The following is a 23,901-nucleotide window of genomic DNA, read 5'->3' as shown; positions in this document are numbered from 1 at the left end:
CATGATCTATCTCTATATTCTCTTTGCTGCTGACGTGTGGGCTAGAAGCAGTTGCTTTATTTGTGTTTGAATGTGCCGACACAGAAACAGAACATTCACTGTTTTCATCCATTTTAATTAAATGTAAATAATATTAACAATTAAATCAATACTAATTTGTATTTGTATTATTTTCATGGTAACCGGGGAATTTCAACACAATAAAATGAAATCTGTTAATGACAACGAAGTCGGTAGCAACAGAAAATTATTAATCTCACCATGACAACATAATTGTTTATTTTATTAGAACATGGACTGACATGGACCAAGTCAACCAAGTTATTAATATTTGGATTACATACACTAAATCTCCAGAGTTGACAAAAATAATTTACCATCACTAAATTTAAATTACACATTTTAAAGTATTAAAATTAAAATATTTACAAGTTTGTAATATCATGTCAAAATTATTACAAATCTTCCAGTGACATATTCTAAAACTACATATTTCATAGCGAAAGGATTCAATGAAATACCATGTACATAAAATAATCATGTTGTAATTCCTTAGTCTTGGGATTCTTCACCGCCTACCCCAAGTAGGTTCAATAGGATTCCATACGCTTCCAATTCTTTAAGTTGAAGATTTTAGTGGCATCATTCACAATGATACTAAAATAGTAAAACTTGACGCATTGCAAATGGTTTTTATAGTAGATCGCTGGGTAAATGTGCCGCAGATGCCCACATGAGTTTTTATAACTTTCTTTTTAGAACAAACAAAACCTAACCTACCCCAACCTAATATAATCTTAGTGTGTGATAATGATGCATCGAAATGTATGAAAATTTCAAATTTTAAATTAACAATAATTATTGGATCGAAAAGCATCTGCACCGACAGAAAAGGGTATTTAATATAATTGTCTACATGAAATAAAATGTTTTCGTAAAAAAAAAATTATAAAAGCTCATGCGGGCATAATTACTGAATGCTGATTGAACATGCAATTTCATTATATTATGTATTTAATGAATTTTACTTTCATAATAAAGATGCGGACGGAGCATATAATATAATAAATTGAAGTGTTAAAAATTTATGAAGTACAAATGACATATACTTATACCACGTCCGGTTGTGTTATCTGTACTGCGCTGTCCTGTGTTTTAGACATAAGGCATTGAAAGCAGAACATTTCTCTTAATATCCCTGCAGTAAGTAATATTAAATTTGATTCATCCAAATATCTCCTAAAAGTTTTTAAAATTTTAGTGTAAAAATTTTGTGTATAAAATGTTGATATTATTTTCATAGCAACTTATCTCATTGGAATGTTTTGGCTTGTCCTCTTCAAACACTAAAAACAGTGTCGAATAAACATAAACCATATCATTTGAAAACGAGGCCACATTTTTTATAGAATGTTTAAAACAGAATTTACATTTTTGCTTTGAAGTCAATTTACTCAATTTGGTCACCGGGGCACTTGTATTCCTTTAATCCTCAGCACCTCAATATATTATAATGGATTGATTATTGTTATGATTGCATTCAATACACTGATGTATCTTACCTTTAAAATAATGTTCTGCATGGATCATGATATTATCAACTAATAAAGTTGTTTATTACAGTAATCTCGCAGAATAATCATATAAATTTGGTCTAATAACTAGAGACTTGACAGTTTAAAAGATGGCTCCCAAAAAGAAAGGGAAGGCTAATAAGTTAGCCAAAATGTCTGATGAAGAACGGGCCCGGTACTTGCAACACCGGGCTGATATTGAAGAAGAGGCAAGAAGACGCAAACAGGAGTTGATTGGTCGATACATGAAGGTATGCTTTGTGTACTCAATTTTATTTTTATTTAATACTCTTTGATACAATATCTTCTGATTGATAACTCATAATTTAGATTTTAATTATTGATACTTATTTTATATAACCTTCACTGAATTCTACTAAAGGTAACCCTCGTTTATCGTGACTCCGGCGAGTGCGAATTCATTATCGTGATTGATTTTCAACAATATTTTTTTGTGCTGCACTTATTTTGACATGTGCCACCGTCTGTGCCATGAATCATCATAATATGGTGAACACAGAATAGATTAATAAATAGAATTCCGATAGGCTATACCCCAATACACACGGAGGGTTTTGAATGTGTGAGTGTCCTACGAAAATGAACCACACATTATAGACGTGCAATAGTGTGTGTTATACACTAATATTGCATGAGTCTCAGTGCATAAAACGAGATCAGTTGTCAGAACGAATGCGAAGACGTATTCTTGACACGTGTTTAAGTTTATCCCATATTCTTCCACACTCGAGATCTGTTGCCTGTTTCTCCACACGTATTTTAGTTTCCATTATTTCTGAGTTCCCTGATGGTGAAATGAGCATTGTGGTGTCTGTATGCTCCACCTGTTAAAGATATTATAAAACAATAATATAGAAGATACCTACATTTTATGTGTATTTTTCTTAATTTAAAATAAAATATCGATAATATACTGACTTATATCTAGTTAGAGTCCATATTCTTTATGCTGGAGTGCGGTGTCCCCCCCGCTTCACCATATTAACACTGCATTCCCTCTCGTTCCCTCCCATTGAAAACTTGTAACAGTCAAACGCGATGACACAATGCTTTCCGTCCGCGAACGCCAGCATAAAGGATATGGACTCTAGGTAGGTAAGTTATATTGAATTTTTAAAGAACCGGAACATTTTTGATTTGATGAAACCGAATCATTAAAAGAATTGAAGGTTCCAAGAACTCTGGTTTAAATAACTGTGGGAATATATTTTTAGTGTCAGTTGAGAATGTCCTATTAATACGGATGAAAATGGTCCTGATTATCACTAAATTATGTGGATTTAATTTATTTATTAATACAATGTCTTTCTACCAAGAATTGACAGTTCACGCCATGCCATTAATGTGATTAACGTTTAAAATTTCATAAACCTATGATAGTATTGTGTTTCTCAATATGTTATGATTCTCTTTTTTCTTTCAGAATAAATTGCACAAGGAAGAGATTTTTACAAAAGTTAATTTGGCAAAAATCAATCAACAATGGCGCTTCATTCTTCGGAAACTCAAAGTCAAGCAGCTGGATCAAGAACTCCAGGTAATAATGTCACCCCCTTTTCATCCAACAAAATTATTATTTATTGTTTTCACTTTCATAGTTATTACATAATAATTGTTATTTTATTTGATTTTTGGACTGTCTTCTTAGCTCATAATTCTGTAAAAAATTTTCCGGCCATTTGTGATTTTGATTCAACAATGAATATTTCATTAATAATTACGTGTTTTAGATGATGATAATATCGTTTACAAGAATGGCCGATTCGAAGAATGCCGTTATAGCAAGATTGATGACTTATTTGGATGAAGCTGAAGACCAGTACTCCCGCATGTTACAGTCGCATATGGAAATGATCAATCAGTTCTTGGGTGAGTGCTGTGGATGCAGTGCATCCCTAAATCATTCCATCCATAAAAAAATGTGGAAATGAAAAAATATTATCAATAAATTCTTCTTTGACCATGTCCGATCTAATAAGATCATATGGGCCTCCACATGATGGAGGTTTGTATTTACAGATTTAGTTTTTACGAGAAATGTATGTCAGCCACTTGCTCAACTTATTAGGTCAACACTCTGACTCGTACACAAATTGAAAAACAATATGTGAACTTGCCAGACCCAAGATTCGAACCTAGGACCCACGACGCTATAGGCCGACGCTTAAACCACACGGCCATCGTGTATATTATACGTAAAACACATTTATCATATAGGCCTCTATAAACGTCGTATTTTGTGAGATGTGATATCACAGGACGTCCATTGACGTCCTGTACTGTGGAATGGAATATGACACGACGTTTATATAAGTCATATTTTGGATTAAAACAATATGTTCCTTGCTACTTGTGTCACGGTGCGAAAATATTTCTATTAGATAGTGTCATATCTTAAGACTTAACTCATTTCTATATATCTAAATCGAAAATTAAATGTGTGTGTCATATCAATAACATGTATTACCTAACATGTCGCAGATCCGATAAAATAGAGTCATAAGTCAAAAAAACACGATTTTGAGTTAAGTATACAGAAATATTCACAAAAAAATTCTCCATCTACTAAACAATAGTCATAATTTTAGCTTTAATATTTTAACCACTAGATGGAATTGTGACGGTATTACATTGAGACTAATTTGAACTTGTTCATTCTCGAACAGTGTCATTTTTTACTTTACGACGCGTCAGTGTATTGTATTTCGTATCTCAAAATTTGAGATACTATATTATTTAATATAGACATAAAGTGGAAAGTGACTATATTATTGTCATAATTCAAATTGAATATTTTTTGCCTATACCTACCTATAAGCCCGCCTGCCAACAAATTATACATTGTTTATTTGTTTGTGGGCAGATGTATGTTGGTCTGCACTAGACTTAAGTTTATATAGCGTCGTTATGGTATTGGTCTTAACATATCATTGTAGATGTAAAATTCCTAAATAATGTTTTACAATCGCAGAAACCAGCGGCGAGCGATTAAAATTCTTCCACAACAATTTCGAAGAGCAGAAGTATGCCATACTGGAACAATGGGATGATGAATCTCAGAACATGGAATCAAACCAGAAAGATTCCGAATATAATTTGCAGTTGATAATGTACGAACAGGACGCCATTATCAATAAACAGTTGAAGGCTGCCGATGGATTGAATGCTCATTCCGCTAATCACGCTATACTATTGGTAACAACATTACACCCATTGTATTCATAATCGATCGGTAAAGGATTATTTTCATGTTATTACCATAGATTTGTATAGAGCATTTCATATGATTCTTCTTGAATATTTTAACTATTATAATCAGTGGTTTAGTGAGGTCGGAGCACACCGAGACGGCGACAAGGGACTATTTTCTATGTCGGAATGGGCCCTGAAATTTCTTTAGACTTTTCTCACCAAATATTATGGTGCACAGGATAATTTTGAAATGCGTGAATTCGCGATAATTATGTTCCTGTTTGTATTTGTAACTTGGTAAAAATAATCAGAACTTAAATAAACCCAGTAAATTATGTATAAAAATGCGAGAGAAGTGATTAGTCAGTCCAATTCCGAAGTGATGAAGTGGAAATGTATTGCTCTTTTTATTAAGACGATACATCAGTGAAACGGCAAATAATTTACAACTATAGGCGCGACGAAATTTTAGACTCGCTGCTATTCGGAGAGCGAACGTCGAGGTGTGAATACGTCAATTTATTTCGTTATGGCGACGGGGGTATTAATTCTTAAATCGTGTAAAGATGACTAAAAACGTTACCCATTTACTTGAAAAAGAAAACATGTCAATGAATATATTATTATTGTTACTAATAGAACAATAAACAGAACATTAAATTGACGCATGTTGGATTTATATGACAAATTATATTTCGTTCGGCTTGCGTCATTTGCACCCGCGACCCACAATCCGCGCATCGGCTAGCCACGATCTTAGACCATGCCGCAACTGAGGTATAGCCTTAAGAGCAATGAAACATTGAAATACTGTAGAATGTGTTTTTAGATTAGGGGCTTTGATTAATCCAGTGGGTAAGGCGCTGGCCTTTCACCCGGGGGCTCCAAGTTCAATTCTCGATGAGGTCACAATATATTTATGTGATTTTCTCAAAGCCTGTGTTATTACTAACAACACTACTATCATTGGGCCTCATGACCTGTTGTAGTGTTAAAAAAAAGAAGGGTGGAGGTAGGCTGTTAAGATCCATTGTCAACAACATTGGAAACATTGTCAGTCAGACGTATTTGTTTTCATTGAACTAAGATATGTAGATAGTGTTAGTTAGTTTTTTAAAATTCAATTAAACCCTGCCTAATCCAAGTCATAGTAGATAATATAAAAAAAATATTCGTTTATCTCTGAAATATCTAAAATTATGCATATTAAACCATACATAGTTTTAGATATTTTATAGATAGAAGAATATTTTTTATCGATTATGGTTTGGTTAGGTAGGGTTCCGCAATCTGTATTCTTAATTCAACAAAAATAAATAGTATGACAGAAAAAGTGTGCACTATTTTTGTCAGATCACCGATAGCATATCTAAATTATTGTTTAGTTAAGACAGGAGTTAATGAATTTAAAAAACTAACCAGCACCATCTGCAAGTTGTATTCTTAGTACAATGAAAACAAATAAGTATGATTGACAAAGTTTATGTCGAATCTTAACAGCCTACCTCCACCCCTCGCCACTGATGTATGTATTTTGATATATCGTCGCTATAGGATTGGTTTCCCGAATATCCGTTTTTGTCGAAATCGACCTCTTAATGCAGAATGTTTTTTTGTATCTAATTGGACGAGAACCATCCCTTTCTTTAAATTACTTTGTAATGGTAATGAATACATCATTCATATGCTGTAAAAATAACAATTTAAATATCTCCATCTATTTAAATATAGGATTATGAAATTTGTTTTTCATCTCCTGAACATTTGGTCTATTCGGGAAACCAATCCTACAGCGACGATATGTATACATACGGTTTACAAATAGATCCCTAATTTTGTGATACAAACTAAACAATGAACAAACTTGTTTATTGTGTATCCTGTTTCTATCTTTATTATTTAATAATCAATGTCATTCTCAGATGGAGCAAGACATGAACGATATGAAGAGACCGAAAGAACTTCAGCTGGAAACCATTTGGAATGAGATGAAAGACGTCTTTACGAAGTACGTAAATTACCACAGTCCAAAAATTCAGCAGTACCAAACGCTGAGACAGAAGGACGCCGTGTCCCGAAGGAATATAAATCAGCACATGGAAAAACTTCTGGCAGCCAGTGTAAGGTTTTGTTAAATATTACTATTATAAAATTGTTAGTGTCATTGTAAAATACCAGACTAGAATGATAAATTGCTGTAGAAAGATAGCATGTATACAGCTATACCATAATACAGAGGCAAGCATTCTAATCTCTGCTCCACAGTGTGTGCCAGAATAATGACTCTTTTGTTATTAATAATACCCATTTAATTAAAATATATTCAGTACCATTTTATATAATATGAATCTCAGAATGGTACATCAGGTAGGATAATTAATCATGGCATTGCTGCCAAAAGTTGGTAAGTCTATAATTTAGGTATTTAGAGTTAACAACGGATTATGTTTAAATATGTACACTAGAAAAAAAATTCAAGGTCATCCGATATTATAGAACATCCGCGTAAAGCACAAAGAAATTAGCATTACGCCTGATTTTATAGGGTTTGTCAAACTTTAAATTGAAATTAGGTACACCATAACATGATTTCGAGACCCACCCTATGTACAATTGAATTGTACTATTTGATTTAAAATAATTTTTTGTGTAATTCATTGAATAATTCAATAGTGTAATATGTATGTATATATCTATTGAATATACATACATAATCTTGACCATCTCAGAAACATACATATTGGTGTCGGACGGGACTTGAATCCGCATCCATTGGATCCGGCCAATGTGCTCTACCATTTGAACCACCTACACCATATCTAATGTCAAAATTAACTAATAACCATACATCCAAGATATTTTCCAATTTCGTTGATATTGGTGACCCTTAATTCATAGATGGTGGCACTTTTCAAATTCATATTTTTTAAATTTTATAGTTTTTCATAAGTACCTATATGTATTCCAGTAATCTGGCAACATCGGGTTTTATATAGTGTTGTAATAGTGAGAATCTACTGTAGGTACATGATTCATTAATTTTACTTGATATTTTCTCAAATTTGCTATGTAAATTGATGAAAATAGTTAAAGTTTTGACTGACACATTCAATAGACGGCTTCTTATTCCACGCAGGATGTCATCTTGCACCATCAGCAAGAATGGGAGAATCTGTCTGAGGAAATCGACATTAAGCAGAAAAGCATGCACAAGAAAAAGGAAACCATGACCAAGATGTACTCCGAAGGAAAGCTGAAAATGTTTAACCACCACATTAATGACAGGGAGCAAATGACTGTATTGAGCGTCGAAAGTTACGAAGCTATTAAGGTGAGAGAATAATAAATTGTTATGCAAGCAAAGCAATACGGATTAGCCAGACCCAGAAAATTTACGAATATATTCTCATTAAGTAGTTTTTTCTTAATTTGCAAACATCAAGGAAATCCATTGTGGGTGAGTCAGTGATGTCCGATTGATTAGTAAGGCCGTTTTATGGAACTGTGTATTTGTAAACTGGCAAAATTTGTTGATTTACATAACAAGCAATAATCCATCGAGCAAGTTGAGATACAGAAATACGAAGAAAATAAACTGTAAAAAAACGCCCAGAGATGACCCTATTACTTCTAACCAGGTGCACAATCGATGATATGTTTGAAGCCAATGACGTAGGCATAACGGTGGCTTAGGTATGGTTGGGAAGAGTCTAAACGCATCTCTCGCATGGACACGATAGAAGAAGAAGATTATTTAATGTAGTTAACCTGTTAAAAAGTCCTCTCTTTGAACTGTTTTAATAAGGTACTCAATGAGATTTGATATTAATAAGATAGGGGGTTTTTTACTAACACTAGAACTATTCATAATTTGTTTGTTATATTTTTTATTGTGACCCATGTCTTGATAGGTAGGTAATGGAGTTTTTACCTACTTTATTGTATTGATAGGTTATATAAGTTAGAGTTAATATAGTATTCGTTGTCAGTGTTTATTTGCCTTTTGGCGAGTGTACACAGTGCCTGCAGATGCCGAAAGCCGAAACCCGGGTCGCAAAAAACAACTCAAACAGAATAGTACAAAACTTAAATCCATTATAATTTCTTAATAATGTTGCAGAACTTGGAGAGTTGGGTCACGAAAGGTGAGAAGATATTGCAGATGGAGTCGACGTGCAGAAAATATGAAACTGACAGTGAAAAAGTACTTCCGTGGGATAACTTGGGAATTCCATTTGATATGGATAATGCAACCCCCGAAATGGTGGTAAGTGAAATATTCATGCCAAGAAAGCGGGAGATAGCATTATGGACTGGAACCATTTCCTCATATTAAGTCTTCATCTAGGAGACACGTAATTTTGATCTGAATAAGAATGATCTGGTAGATTAACGGCTCTACACTAGTCGGAAATTGATCTGTATTCCACAGCCATGCAAACGTACGACTGTAAAAATACACGATATCAAAGGATTTTTAAAATCTTGATTTTTCATCTAAACTGAAACTTTTTGTGGTTTTCTATCAATATTTTCATGCGGTCATAAATATTTATTTGAGGTTTTAATTCATATTTTCGTAATGTTTTTATGATAATTACATTACAAAATTAGACCTGTGAAATTGTGTGCTGCGGAGTTAACTTCATGTCTTTGCTAGGCATAGCCCTTCTGATGATTGGACGCATGTCTTATCCAGTAATCTTTTAATTGTATGTCATAATAAGTAGTCCTGCCATGTGCAAAAATTTACCAATTAATTATGTTATATAATATTCATATTTTATGTAAATAAAAAAAAGTACATGGAGATACACTGAATGAGCTAAGTAGACACTATTTTATGAATATATAAAATAACATCATTCTAACTCATCCTCACACAACCGGAATATATAAATATCCGAAGCGATTTGGTAAAACACAGTTATTTCCCTCCCAATTTAAATTACCAACGGCAGGTTAGTCCTGCACCTTGGGAGAACGAACAACTGATGCTCCCGATTTCTAAGATAGTTATTAGGAACAATACCACCAAGAATGGCAGAGCTTCTGACTTATACACCGTGTATAAGTCAGAAAAAATACTAGACTAGACACAAAATATAGATTTCTGATATATAATATGTTCATGATTGATCCAACTTACTTTCAGGAAGCCGTTGAAGCATACGACAAGCTGGAGAATTTCTGGTTCAAGCTGCACCGAGTGAATGTCCATTCGGCAACGCTGCGAGCAGAGAGAGACAGTCTGAGGCAAGAGAACAAATACCTGAAGACTTGCCTCAAAAATTATCTTATGGAAGCTGCGTTGGGAGACAGCAAAGAATCTAATGCGGAAATTTCTGGAAGGCCGGCGAGCATGAGGATGTACAGGATCGCTCCACTGTCGGGAGGACACGGTGAAGTCACTGGTGCAGTGTAAGCATTTCCTTTATTTATTGAAGTTTATTATGGAGTATTTATTTTATGCCAGCTGTTGTATTCAATTTGTAATATAGGTACTTAGGTAAGGGAGAAAAATGAGTCGAAGGTTGGCAGCACTATTTCACATTCTGATATTCATTTGTTTGATAATTCAAATATGCTGCAGACCATAGCAAATCTTGTCACGGATTTTTTTAAATAGGGAAAGAAAAATAAAATATTTATATTAATATAAATAAAAAGGATTTCAAGTTATACACATTTATATTTTTTATAAAAATTGATGTTTTTTAAAATAGATATAAAAAATATTAAAACTATGAATTTGTCAAAAATCGCTTAGGTGATGCTTAGAAAACTTAATAAACTAAATTTTAATAATAAATATGACCATAGAATATATGTTATAATAGGGTGCGGACCGATAGAACAAATTCACATTTTATTACATTTTTTACAATTGTAAGTTTGTCTTTGACTTAAAATAAAAAATATTTTTATTTTTAATGTTTTCAGATACATATTTATTCATTAATACAGTTGAAATTGTAAATTATCAAAAAAATGTCTCAAATTGCAAGCTTCATATTTTTCCGCTAGGTGCCTCTTTAAAAAAGGCTCAGTGAAGAATTCGCCTTAAACCATTTTTTTTTTTACATATTACTGACTTTCAGGAGGCGGCCAGTGACATGTGTCGAAGCGAGTATTTGCAATGCTGTTCAGCATGAGAGAAGAATTAATCAGTGGAAGAAGAATGCCACCAATAACATAGTAATAAGAAGGAATTGCCAATAAATATGGCAGATTGTAGAAAATGTACAACATTTTTTCAGATATAGTATCGAAAAATTAAATTTTATTACTTAAGTATATTATTTTTTAGGTGTAACTCTTGTTATGTGGATTCTTATCGAGAGGAGAAAAGATAACATTGCTGGATTCAAATACATGGTAGTTGCAAAACGAAAATGAAATGAAATTAATGTTATAGATAGAGTATAGACTGAGGTATTTCATGGAAATTGCATCTGTATTTGAATTTATATAAAATTTGTTCATTTTCATATAGTCATAGGGATATACCATAGATAGATATAATATTATTATATGTTAATTTACAATGTTTAGAGAAGTTTGAATATGAAATAAAAGTTGAGCCGGCTGGGATTTAAACCCATAAGCCTTTGGCATGGTCAGACACATACCAAACCAATAATAATACTTGGAATATTGTGATAGGTACCTACATCAATAGAATTGATTATAAAAATCATTGGTTAGGGTTTATTAACTTTATCGCGCCTGTACACGTGCATGGTATTACTGTCGGCAATAGTGCTTATTTTAAAATATCGTGACAATAACTGTTTACATGTAAAAGTGCCGACTGTCTCTCCAATCTCATTCTTCAAGAGTAAGCAAGACGCGATGTTGTCATTTTATAGTACTACTAGCTGACCCGGCAAACGTTGTTCTGCCATATAAATTATTTCTAGTGAATATTTTGGTTGTTAAATAAAAAATAACGAATGTATCGTAAGTATGTGGGGATGGGATATATGACAGAAAGAAAAATAGAGCGGTGTTGACGATGACCGCCGATAAAAACAAAAAAACATCAACCATTCATTTTCTCAATTCAAAATGAGTAATGATGTTCATAATGAATGAATTACCTGTGACAGGATCTCGTTGTTTAATGTTTATGCAATATCCGTCTTGTCCCTTCCAGAAAATTAGCGGATATTGGATAGCGTCGTATGAACGGTGTGTGTCAGCGATGAACTCCAGATTATTGTTTCTTCTTCGAATCACGATTTCTCGCGTCGATGTGCGGTCGCCAACCATGATTCCAGCAATGTCGTCAACAACAGGCGCATTGAATTGACGCATGTGCTCTTCAGCTGGTGTTTTATCAGGATTGATGACAATAGCGTGATTGTCACTTTGCAATTCGTGCATGTGTGCTTTGAAGAATTTCAATAATTCATTGTGTTCATTCAACAGGGCGTCCAGTTCGCCGACGATGCGCTTGGGATTAGGCGAATTGAGGCTATTGTAGCCGCAACGTGCATCCACATGATTGATGTCCTCACCGCCCATGAAGTAGATTTGTAAAAATTTATGTGGTTCGTTTGGCATTGGCAGCAATGAGCCTACTTTGTGGTAAACTTGGCCTTTGATTTTGAACGTAGAATGGAATTGTTGACCATTTGCCGCAGTATTGTGAACTATTTCTGTTGCTCCGAACGAAGTCATTTGGAAGCATGAATTGAATGTGCGAATGGACTTCAGGAACAGGTTTGAATCTGGAACCGTGCCGATGAGCAAGCCGTTCAATGATTCTGGTGGTATCTCAATTTCTGGTAGTTGCACTTTTCCTGATGCGCAACACATCCCAGCTGACTCATGTTTGAATTTGAGCGCATGACAATGGGAACATTCTTTGTCCATAGCACCAATCAGCATTTTCGGATGAGCCGAATATTCAATATCTGGCCGTCATCTGCGCCATCTGTCATTCAACAACATAAATAATTTTGTTCTGTTTGAAATACGAACGACGATTAAATTTGTTCATACAGAAATAATAAAATCGCGATTAAAAAATGGGAGGGTGGGGGTAGGAGGGTGAAAATTTTGGGTTATAGGTATTTTTTGATGCAAAATAATAAAAAAAATACAAAAAGAAATTTTTAAAAAAATAAAAAATTAAAATTTCTGGATAGAGATACCCTAATTACCTAGCGGTATGAAATATACTTGTTGACCTATGCTCATACCTAAAAAATATACATAAAAAAAATCATAAAAATCGGTCGAGCCATTTCGGAGGAGTTCGACCACAAACATCGTGACACGAGATTTTTATATATATGGTCGCGATTAAAAAATGGGAGGGTAGAGGTAGGAGGGTGAAAATTTGGGGTTATAAGTATTTTTTGATGCAAAATAATAAAAAAATACAAAAAGAAATTTTCAAAAAAATAAAAGAAAAAATTTTCTGGATAGAGATACCTTAATCACCTAGCGGTATGAAATATACTTGTTGACCTATTCTCATACCTAACAAATAGATATATAAAAATTCATAAAAATCGGTCTAGCCATTTCGGAGGAGTTCGACCACAAACATCGTGACACGAGATTTTTATATATATAGAGATTTTGATAGGACGTATTGAAAATTGGTTAACGTCAAAATTAGTTGGTTTTTTTACCGGCAGGTTCGCCATTATCGTTCTACTGCGCAGGCATAGATTTCACTTGCGCATAAAAAATCAGAGCAATTCAGAAGCTTCCAAACTCGTTTGATTCATGCACGCAATCTTGCCTACTGCAGGATAATACATGTTTCCCCATACATTTTCTTACTGTACACAGTAAAGCCATACACGTGTAAACCGGGTATTACTGTACAAAGCAGTTACCCCTGTGCGTACGTGGAGCATAATAATTATGGTATGTGACTGATTATTATTATATTTTTTCCGGTGGATTTACTGACACTGGACTGATCATGCTTTGTGTGATGATTTATGTGATTTGCTCAATGTCTTTATATTTGATGGTATAGGTATAATAGTAATAACATTAAGAATTCATTTCGTGTTCATTGCGATCTGTGTTGTATATGGTTGTTGATTTTGGTTGCTATGGTTTTCTACTCATATTTTCCGCCTGTGGTGTTGTCATACTAGTAAGTATTTATTCTTTTTCTTTTATTTCTGTGAATGAACAACATAACCATGTAATTTGATAATATACAGATATATTATATAGTAGTATACTAATTTTGCGTGTTACTATTAATTAAGCTTACCAATTTTGAAATAAAAATTTATATTAAAAATACATTGTTTGATTTTTCAATAATTTTATTTAAAAAAATATTATTTTAACATGTGAAGCTAGACAATATGAATTTTACTTAAATGGAAAATACTTAATATTAATGGCGTATTGATAATAGTTACAACTTTTTCCTCGTCGTAATCTTCATGTATGAGGAATGTGATCACTTTGGAATTACAACAAAAGGTACCTACAACATATCACTTGTTATAAAAAGTTTTTCAATTTTTTATTCGATTGATCATTACTTTTCTATTAGGACACTGATGCAACCAGTTAGTTAATTATCCATAAATACAGAAAAAAATAAATTTACCCAAAAATAAGAAACAGGAATGCGGATTAATATTAATGATTGTTTTTTTTCTTTGAATTTTTACAGATACAAATTATTGTTAACATGTTCAGTGCCGACACCATGACAAATGCTTACATATGACAGTGGTGAAGAGTGCAGGTAGACTGTGGAAATTATACATTTTCTTTTAACTATGTACAATCTTAATAAGATCTAAGCCGGCTTTCACATCAAAACTCATCTCACCTAAAATGTGTCGAATACCTCGATGTAACGTCATTATTATTCCCAAAACACACGTTGCCAAATGGAGCTCCGCAGATTGGTTGAATGCGACTGTTTCGCTTGAAAAAAACATCTGCTGACAAATTGCATCCTTCTCGGACTCCAAGTCGAAGAGTCGAAGTCACATACAACTTACGAATTATTGGTCATTCCTATACCGGCTCGCTAATCACCACATTCAAATATCTATGCGTTTCGAAGGCTACATGCGATTGTCGCTAGGTAGATGTGCGCGGTCTTCCCAAGCAACACTGGATCTTAGTTCTCGGAAGGTTTGTTTTATGGCTGTGAGGCACACGAGAAGTGTTTTGATGTGAGAGCCGGCATATGGGTCTACACAGTGGAGGTTGTATCAACAGATATGATATTACAGAATCTATCAGCCAATATACAGATCAGGGAGTTTGCGTAACTAAATTTAAAGATTGTAGAGATGTACCATCATGGCAGATTTAGTCTAAAGCTCAAATTATATTGGCAGATTGCGTCTGGCCCGATCGTCTGTCACGACTGTCAAACTCTATTCTCTATGGTTTTCAAGGATCGTGAGCGATCAAGACAAATAGAAAATTTTCTATTACTCCGTCGTGCGATCCATTCATTAGCAAGCGAAGATTGCCGAAAGCGTACGGAAATAGCCGAATACGCACCCGCTTGCGAGCCACGCAAACGGTCGTTCATTCTACTGCTTGACTTCAACAACTACAAGATGTATGGACTAGCGCTGAGGACACGGTCCTCGTCGAATTAATACACGCCAGTTGAAATATAGCCATACTCGCTACAATTAGTCTTAATCGATTGGCTTGGAGATTCAAGCTTGCCCAGTTATTCATGATGTAAATTAACAAAAAGTATACAAAACTCTCTATAAATGTCAAACGGCCGCGCAAATTTCAACAGATGCTCGCTAGGTTTGACAGCTCAGTTTTTTTGACGTAAAATTGCGCGGGAATACGTTCAGTGTAGCCACCAATCTAAGAAATATCTAGTTTTCGGTCAACCTATATTTTTAATAATAGCAACACTATGTTTATTTTAAACCAATCAAAAGCAAGGACCAAGGCGATTGAAGTGTTGCGTGTAATTGCAAATAGTGTTAAAACGTTGGCCACGACGGTTGTTGGATCGGGTTGGGTCTGCGTGTCTGCCGATGTAATTACTTAAGCCTTAATAAAGTTTATAAAAAAAATCTGAATATGTAAAATTAGTCAACGTGTGGATGCAGTTTTAGTCCAGATAGCACACATTACCTTAGCATGTGTTTAAAAACAAATTCTTCACATCTGTTCGTTTTTTAGATAGTGTTTTAGGCAGGTAGCATCTCAGTAGTCTATATATTATTCATTTGAATGTGTTTAATATGTATCTTATTTTATAAAATTAGTTTAGCCAGTGCAGCACTGCTGTTTCTAAAGTTATCATACTTGCACATTAATTAATTATATTCTATACCAGGGTTGGCGAACCTTTTTATGCATGCGTGCCAAATTTTCCCAAATAGTATTTTTCATCTGTCTGACGTGCCAAGCAGTTTTTCATTCATGGTAAAAATAGTTTTAAAAATTAAAAATGCTGAAGTTCTATATACTGCTCACAGAACATAGCACACATTATAGCTTAATCACTTTTTTAATTATGCCATACATTTTCCACATGTCCACCAATTTTGAAACTGCCTGCCATAATTACTAATGATGAAGCTAGACCAAGTATTTAATGCTTATTATTGAAGAGTATTTGCCTGCTATTTTTTATACAATGCGAGCTGTCATTTGTTATTATTATAGGTATTTTTTTTCTCTTCAAACGCGTGCCATGCAACATCATCACGCGTGCCATAGGTTCGCCACCCCTGTTCGTACAACATACAATACAAACACAAGAACTCTTAATAATTTAGTAGTCACAAAAGCTTTGAATCTTCACGAATAACACTACTCTTATTCCATATAAGAGAGTCCTTCATGGCCGCCTTGTCCTGATTCATTTTCACCTAAGTTCCACGGGTCATCAATGGCCCCGAGAAGTTGAACTAGGGCTTTGTGACCGTCCTTGTCGACGTCGCCGGTTTGTTCAGTGGGGAAAATGATGAAGTCTTCGCACTTGATTGTTTTACCTTGCGCGACGCCGTGGATTTCTACCCAGCCATCGATGTGTTCATTTAGAGGGCTTTTTAAGTGTACCGTTATGTCTTGTTCGTCGGCGGTGCGAATTACAAAGTTATCGCCGTTCGAGTTGATTGAGGTTACGCGCCCCCAACACATGACGGTTTCGCCGTTTTTCTGCATTATGTTGCTGCCAATCACGTATGGGATCAATTCGTTGTTGTCAGGAAATTGATTATCATCCAAATCATCATGTCCAGACATTTTAATGTATTATTAAAAGGTCAGCAAAACACAAAAAGTAAAATGACGAATAAACGGAATCGGAAATAGCGGGAACTGATCGAAACTAGGAATTTTTAAATGTCAAAAACTGAAAATAGTATATTATTTATGGTCCAAATATAAAGCTATAGGCTAATAAATTTATTGGTATGCAGTCCCTCAACTACAAAAAAGAGGAATAACATGCGCGATTGTTTCCCAAAAATAATACAGCACAGTGAACAGTATTTACAATTCATGTAGGTGCCTAGATATTAGTAGAATTAGATAAATAGAAAAAAATAACATTTTTTTGGCAAAACAAATAATAATCTTGAACGAAACGCGATGTACCTAGGTAGATAGGTATTCCTATTTATTTTGATAAATACATCGATTAAGGAGGTACCTAGATACCTAGGTACTCAGAAAAGGATTCAGTTTAAGTCGCAAAAATTAAAACCATTGCATCGAATGGAATTAGCGAAGAAGCGCCTTTACTCAATGAGAAGAAAAATAAATGATATTGTTTATTATTATGTTTTTATTCGACTGGGATCATCTAATATTTCCAATAATTTGCAAATGGCCGGTGAACTAAACGTCTATAAAACGTTTTGACGGAGATGCTTTTATCACTGCGTTTTTTGATATAACTTTACTCATAAGTTGATAAATGAAGTAAGTTTTCAATGTTTTCTTAAATTTGCGCAAACTCAGTTGTGAACGACTTCTATATTTACACGCCGGTGTATTTTATAATTTTATTTTTGCCTCGTGATTTTTGTGTGAAATATATTGATGCGTATGATAAATAAGTAACATTTACGTAGTCTTATCTCTATCTCATGTAGTTTTTATAGTGGTAATTGTTCAAACTATGGAATTGATAACATATAATGGTATTTTACGTTGTTTTTAAACCGGTAATGAATGGTAGAATACTCTGTAAAAAAGTCAATGCATCCACCAAATACACATCTTGATTTTAGCTCGATTTTGATATTCATAAAACCAAATGATTTTTTGTACTTTAATTAATCTTTTTGTTCTTTAATTAATCTTTTTGTTCTTTAGCGCAATATTAATATTTCTTTGTTATTATTGGAAATCGGCAAATGAATAATAATATTTTACTTGTTTGTCCCTTCTGATTATAGACTTGTGTTATTGTGTAGGTATGTTGGATTATCAATATTATAAGAACTCGAACTCTGTAATAATGGAACTCCTTAGCGATCAGAAGAAGTCTTCGGGCGAGTCTTGGCTTGGACATATTTTTTTCACCATTCGCCCTACCTACATGTCCTGTAACTGCATAATGTATGCAAAAATTATGTTTTAAATTATAACCTAAAGAGATTAAACAACTTTAAAATGAGAGAGTAATATCAATTTTTTGTATTACATTAATGGACAGAGATTCCAGAACGTTTGCGGGTGCCTTGGTAATGAGAGAAAATACTGACCCGCTGTTACATACTGTTATTTGCTATATTATGTGATTGATCATCTAAATATTAATAACAAAGGTTGTTTGTATAAATAATTTCTTTGACTCTTCACTACTTTCATGACTAGTAAATAAATCTTTAAGTGTAAGCGTGAATAATTATGAAATACTAAGCCACAAATTATCGGTATTACAGCGACTTCAGTAAGAGTTTCGCTCTACATTCAACGTGTGTCGTTAAAAATCTGTTGCCTGTCAGATACTACCATAGTATTATCGTGAGGCGTAGAAAAAGTTAATTTTCTAAATGAAACACTGATCTTAAAATCCCAGTTACAAAATTTAAAGATCAATATCGGAATTGAGATTGTAAATCCTAGTACACACCACTGCACAGTGGTATTCATAAGGGCTGCCTTGAGATGCTAATTCAGGATTGGTTTTCAGATAAATTATGGCGTTGCCTCCGTACATCCTGGGCGGGAACGCGGCGTGGGCGGCCATGATGGCCCAGCAGCAGCTGGTGGCGGCTGCGCAACAGCAGCATCAACAGCAACAGCAGCGGGCTGTTGCGCAACACCACGCCGCAGCTGCCGCACATGCTGCCCACCAACACGCTTTGCACGCTCCTCCGCCCCTGCCCAAACCTGATATCATCACCGATGATAAGCTACAGGAGAAAGGTGCCATATCTTCTGTTTTTTAAGCTTACACCTATCAACACCTATTATAACATACCTACCTATAATTTTTTTTTTTTTATTAATATTAATAAAGCATTAAGTACATACCTATTTAATTTTTTTGGGGATTTTTATTTCGTGTGCCACGAAATATATTTACTTTCCCCAGTGTGTCGTCAGGTTAAAAAGTTTGACAGACACTGCAGTCCACATGCTTGCAAACACAGGCAATATTATAGCAAAACTAACTAATTACAATACCTATGCATAGATGACATTTTTACTGAAACAGTCAATATGGCAACATCACTTTTCGCGCATTATTAGTTGCCTACTGACTGAGCGAGCAGCCTCACGAGGCTGCTTCGGGCATTTGCTTCGCGAAAATTGCTGTGGAGGATTAAATCGATGAGATCGTGAAAATTAACGTTATGTGAAGCACCTTTGAGCATCGACAAACTGATAACGATTGGATCGGCCGCGGCAACGTTCCGGCGAGGCGGCGCGTGCGTTTGCCTCGGGCCAGATGCGTACTGACTGACTGAGCATTTGCCTCGCAAGGCTTTTACGTATATTAATCTATGGCGAGGCTGCTCGCTCAGTCAGTATGCGGCTAATAATGCATAGTTTTTATATATTTAAATCAGTTGACTAGTGCATTCGCGAACTAATTTAAATAAGCAATACTATGCATGGGGTCCTTTGATTAAAAATTAAGTTACACAAAGTTTAATGTTTTGTTGTTTTCTGTAGCGCAAAAATGGCAGCAACTGCAGACAAAACGCTTTTCGGAGAAGAGAAAATTTGGATTCGTGGACGCGCAAAAAGAAGACATGCCTCCCGAACATATCAGGAAAATCATCAGAGACCACGGCGATATGACGAGCCGCAAGTACAGACATGACAAACGAGTCTATCTGGGTGCCCTCAAATACATGCCTCACGCTGTGATGAAGCTACTCGAAAACATGCCCATGCCTTGGGAGCAAATCAGAGACGTTAAAGTGCTTTATCACATTACCGGTGCCATCACGTTTGTCAATGAGATCCCGTGGGTCATAGAACCTGTCTACGTCGCTCAGTGGGGGACCATGTGGATCATGATGAGGCGAGAGAAGAGAGATCGTCGCCACTTTAAAAGAATGAGATTTCCGCCCTTCGACGATGAAGAGCCTCCTCTGGATTATGCCGATAACGTTTTAGATGTCGAACCGTTGGAGCCTATCCAGATCGAATTAGATTCAGATGAAGACAGCAGTGTCGCCTCCTGGTTCTATGACCATAAACCTTTAATAGGCACTAAATTTGTCAACGGTTCCACTTACAGAAGATGGTATTTGTCACTGCCGCAAATGGCAACGTTGTATCGCCTCGCCAATCAATTGCTAACGGATCTCGTGGACGATAATTACTTCTACCTCTTCGATTCGAAGAGTTTCTTTACCGCCAAAGCTTTGAACATGGCGATACCCGGAGGGCCGAAGTTTGAACCGTTGGTAAAGGATAACAGTGCTGGCGATGAAGATTGGAACGAGTTCAACGACATTAATAAGATTATTATCAGGCAGCCAATCAGGACGGAGTACAGGATCGCTTTCCCATACTTGTACAACAACCTGCCGCATTACGTTCAACTTTCATGGTTGGTACATGGTGTTCCATATCAAGTTTTATATGTCGTGATTAAGCTGTTGAAACATCCAATTAGACATTTCAATTTTATAGTAGATACAAAAATTAAGATTTTTCAATTTTTTTGAGTTTCCCAAGTAACAAGTAGTGGATGGGAGGGGCTTGTCATTATCGAGTGCTTATAATAGCTCCGATGGGATGACTATTCTAGAACCGTCATGTCTTGGCCGCGATTTTATAGCGCTTTATGCAGTGTTAAGATTTAACCACTCTATCGCCAAGAGTTAAAATCAAATTAACACCTATATGCCACACATTTTTAAAAAACTAAAAAAAATAGAAAAAGTTGAAATAAATATATAATGTATAGTAATACTCACATATTATGTATGGTAACATAGATTGTATTAATTTTTCATGGAAAACTACGATATATTTTTCACTCAGGGCTGTCACCCAACAATATTTATTTATTTTTTATATTATTTTTTATATTATTATATTATATATAAGTATTTTTTTCACTTTTATTATTATTGATGTATTTTTTCACTTAGAATTCAGTCTTCACTATTCAGGGTATCACTATTCACGGTCATCATTTTCAGGGTCATCTCATCAAAAATTCTATAATAGTGTTTTTTAGATTTTTTATTTTATTTCAATAATTTTCTCATCTTCGGATTCTTGCGTCGAAAATAAAATATCATCGGCTTCTTGCTCAGGATTATTATGATCATCTTCCATTTTGAAGGGTGACAAAACACAAACACACAAATATATCTATTACACACTATCAATGTTTATAGGTAGGTACTCTATTTTAGGAATAATAAAATTCACCGAAAATTTACGAAATAATATTACAAACTTAGAAAAATTATGAAATGCACACTGAAACGCGCTCAACATGAAACAAAAATATAATATTACTTGATAAATAAGTGGCAAATATAACCATGCATCTAATATTATTCTATCGGAAATCATAATAAAACACTACTGCAATACATACATATAAAGTTTTGCCCACATGATACGATTTGAGTCTCGCGATGTCCACACAAGCCGCACTCGCGGTGATTTCCGTCTGGCGCGTCTCGCCTCGCTCGAAAATGCGGCAAAGTATTGCTTCATTTGGACAGCGCATTACAAAGCTACCCATGTCACTTGTCACTTGTAACTTTTATCGGGTAAATTATTTTTAATTTTATATTATGGAAGTCGTAAAAATAAAGCTATTCACTCAACTTATGGATATGAATAATGAGGCGCCTGTCGTAAAATTATTATGGCTATTAAAAATTATAGAAACAAAAACAGCATTGTTCACAAGTGGAATAGGCGTTTCTTCATCAATTATTGCCGTTTTCGTTTCAAGACACTTAGAAAAGACTTACATAAACAAATAATAAAAATTGTCCAACAGTGATGTCATGTCATTTTACGCCGGCATATGTGTCAGCCCTAGATACAAAGATCGTATTGTCTTGATAACTACTTTGATTTATGAATATTTCTGTGTGGTGTATGGTTCATTGGGATATTCGGAGGTGTCTTTCATTTAAAAAAAATAATTAGACACGTTCATTACGATTTTAAAACAAAGCGCCCATGGGTGGGCGCGTGGCGTGTGAATGACATCACAAAGTGCCCACCGGCGGGCGCTCGGCGATAGAGTGGTTAAGCGGGGGTTGGAGGTAAATAAATGTACCTGAGAGTAAATGTAAATGAGATCCGTAGTTTCGCAGATTAGTGTGTAAAGTTATACATACATTGGAGGTATTATGGTACCAGAGATCTATAATTAAATATATTTCAATTTCGGTGTTACGAACATTGATGGTTTTAATAAACTGTGCGGTCGCATCGGAGGTTTTAACAGCGCAACAACGATTTGTTATATTATTATATGAAATGATGATTTACAATTTAAAAATTAATTACCATTTTCGCTCTTGATCAGAGAATATATTATGAATATGGGCCTCCATACTGTGAAGGCCATTAACATACTGTCTTTTACATTGTACGTATGTCAATCAATCGGTTAACCCAACATTCTTTAAATTATTAATTAGAATTAACCACGCAGCATTGAATATCTTATATGTGAGAATTTTTAAGATATCATTTGTGGAGTGGAATAGCAACATAGGATTGTTTCTTGAAAACAAAGCCCCTTGTGGATTGATATTCTCCACTTATTGAAGTACGTCTGCTGGATGCTGAAATTCACATATACATTAATTATTTTAACTTACTGTTGGGGCCAGATGCTCTGTTATACTTAGGTAAATAAATGGCCTTATGCACCGCATAATGGGTGGCTCTGTCTGACATAGTAGCGGAATTTAGAAACATAAAGACAGTTTCATATACAGAAATCAAGTAAATATAGTATTGAGTTTTGTTTAATCATCTTTAACAAAATAAATCTCGATTGATTACCAATACATTACATAACGCAGCCTATCGGCGTTAGTAATGTAGCCTATTAAATTATTCAATCTTTTCCAATCGGTTTGATATTTTTTTTTTGTATGTATCAGTTGAATCAATTATTGTGATTGGGTTTTGTCACTCTGACACTTACTGAGGTCCTTCCAAATGAAAATCGTGTTCACATTCAGTTTGGACTCACCTGCATGAACTAGTTATTTGATACTTTATTGTCTGCATACCGCCTAATACCGATGGACCGACCAATGAAGGCCCCCGATTGCCTTACTAACTGTCAGAAATTGTGTACATATTAAACGGTTAAACCTATGTGCATTTTCCAAATGCCTATCCTATATAATGTGTAGTAAATCTATAATGCAAATAGTATGGTTCGAATGCAAGGCATTTGGACACCACCATCCAAAGTGTGTGCATTTATTCAATTGAACCACTGAAAAAGCATCCATTTAATTAATTAAAGTTTGTATTAGCCATGAATTCGTAATTGTTCAATTTGTATTGTGCAGTTTTCATACTTTTACCAAATGTCAAATTAAAAATAGGTATATAATATAAGGTTCCTTTTTGAAAAAATGGTTGCACTTATCACAAAAGCGATGTTGCCATTTTATGTATTATTTTATCTTTGCATCTGGCCCCTAGT

The 23,901-nt window shown here is 34.6% G+C and overlaps 3 protein-coding genes across 3 annotated transcripts in view; 2 read left to right on the top strand and 1 right to left on the bottom strand.

The window, feature by feature from the left end:
* The first annotated feature begins 1,684 nt into the window (after positions 1 to 1,684).
* On the top strand, positions 1,685 to 11,009 carry LOC147074031 (dynein regulatory complex subunit 2-like). Its single transcript, XM_085944223.1, has 9 exons — positions 1,685 to 1,825; positions 3,019 to 3,132; positions 3,326 to 3,464; positions 4,567 to 4,790; positions 6,710 to 6,907; positions 7,924 to 8,118; positions 8,908 to 9,058; positions 9,947 to 10,208; positions 10,889 to 11,009. Exons 1-9 carry the CDS (start codon positions 1,685 to 1,687, stop codon positions 11,007 to 11,009), a joined length of 1,545 nt encoding a protein of 514 aa, XP_085800349.1.
* Positions 11,010 to 14,090: 3,081 nt separating this feature from the next.
* LOC147074030 (uncharacterized) lies at positions 14,091 to 17,122 on the bottom strand. The gene has a single exon (XM_085944555.1). The coding sequence runs from the start codon at positions 17,022 to 17,024 to the stop codon at positions 16,596 to 16,598; it is 429 nt and encodes a 142-aa protein (XP_085800681.1). The 5' UTR covers positions 17,025 to 17,122; the 3' UTR covers positions 14,091 to 16,595.
* A 466-nt stretch (positions 17,123 to 17,588) lies between these two features.
* The window catches only part of Prp8 (pre-mRNA processing factor 8), a 43,598-nt gene continuing 37,285 nt past the window's right edge, over positions 17,589 to 23,901 (top strand). The window contains exons 1-3 of the mRNA XM_085945009.1: positions 17,589 to 17,705; positions 18,925 to 19,160; positions 19,914 to 20,802. Coding sequence (XP_085801135.1) covers positions 18,932 to 19,160; positions 19,914 to 20,802 — 1,118 coding nt within the window. The 5' untranslated portion in view covers positions 17,589 to 17,705; positions 18,925 to 18,931. The remainder of the gene's footprint in view (positions 17,706 to 18,924; positions 19,161 to 19,913; positions 20,803 to 23,901) is intronic.

This window comes from Rhyacophila brunnea, unplaced genomic scaffold (genome assembly GCF_057557595.1).
Source record: "Rhyacophila brunnea isolate RB1 unplaced genomic scaffold, BYU_Rbru_1.0 scaffold_17, whole genome shotgun sequence".
Taxonomy (NCBI): domain Eukaryota; kingdom Metazoa; phylum Arthropoda; class Insecta; order Trichoptera; family Rhyacophilidae; genus Rhyacophila; species Rhyacophila brunnea.
This window is presented reverse-complemented; position numbering and strand designations above follow the sequence as displayed.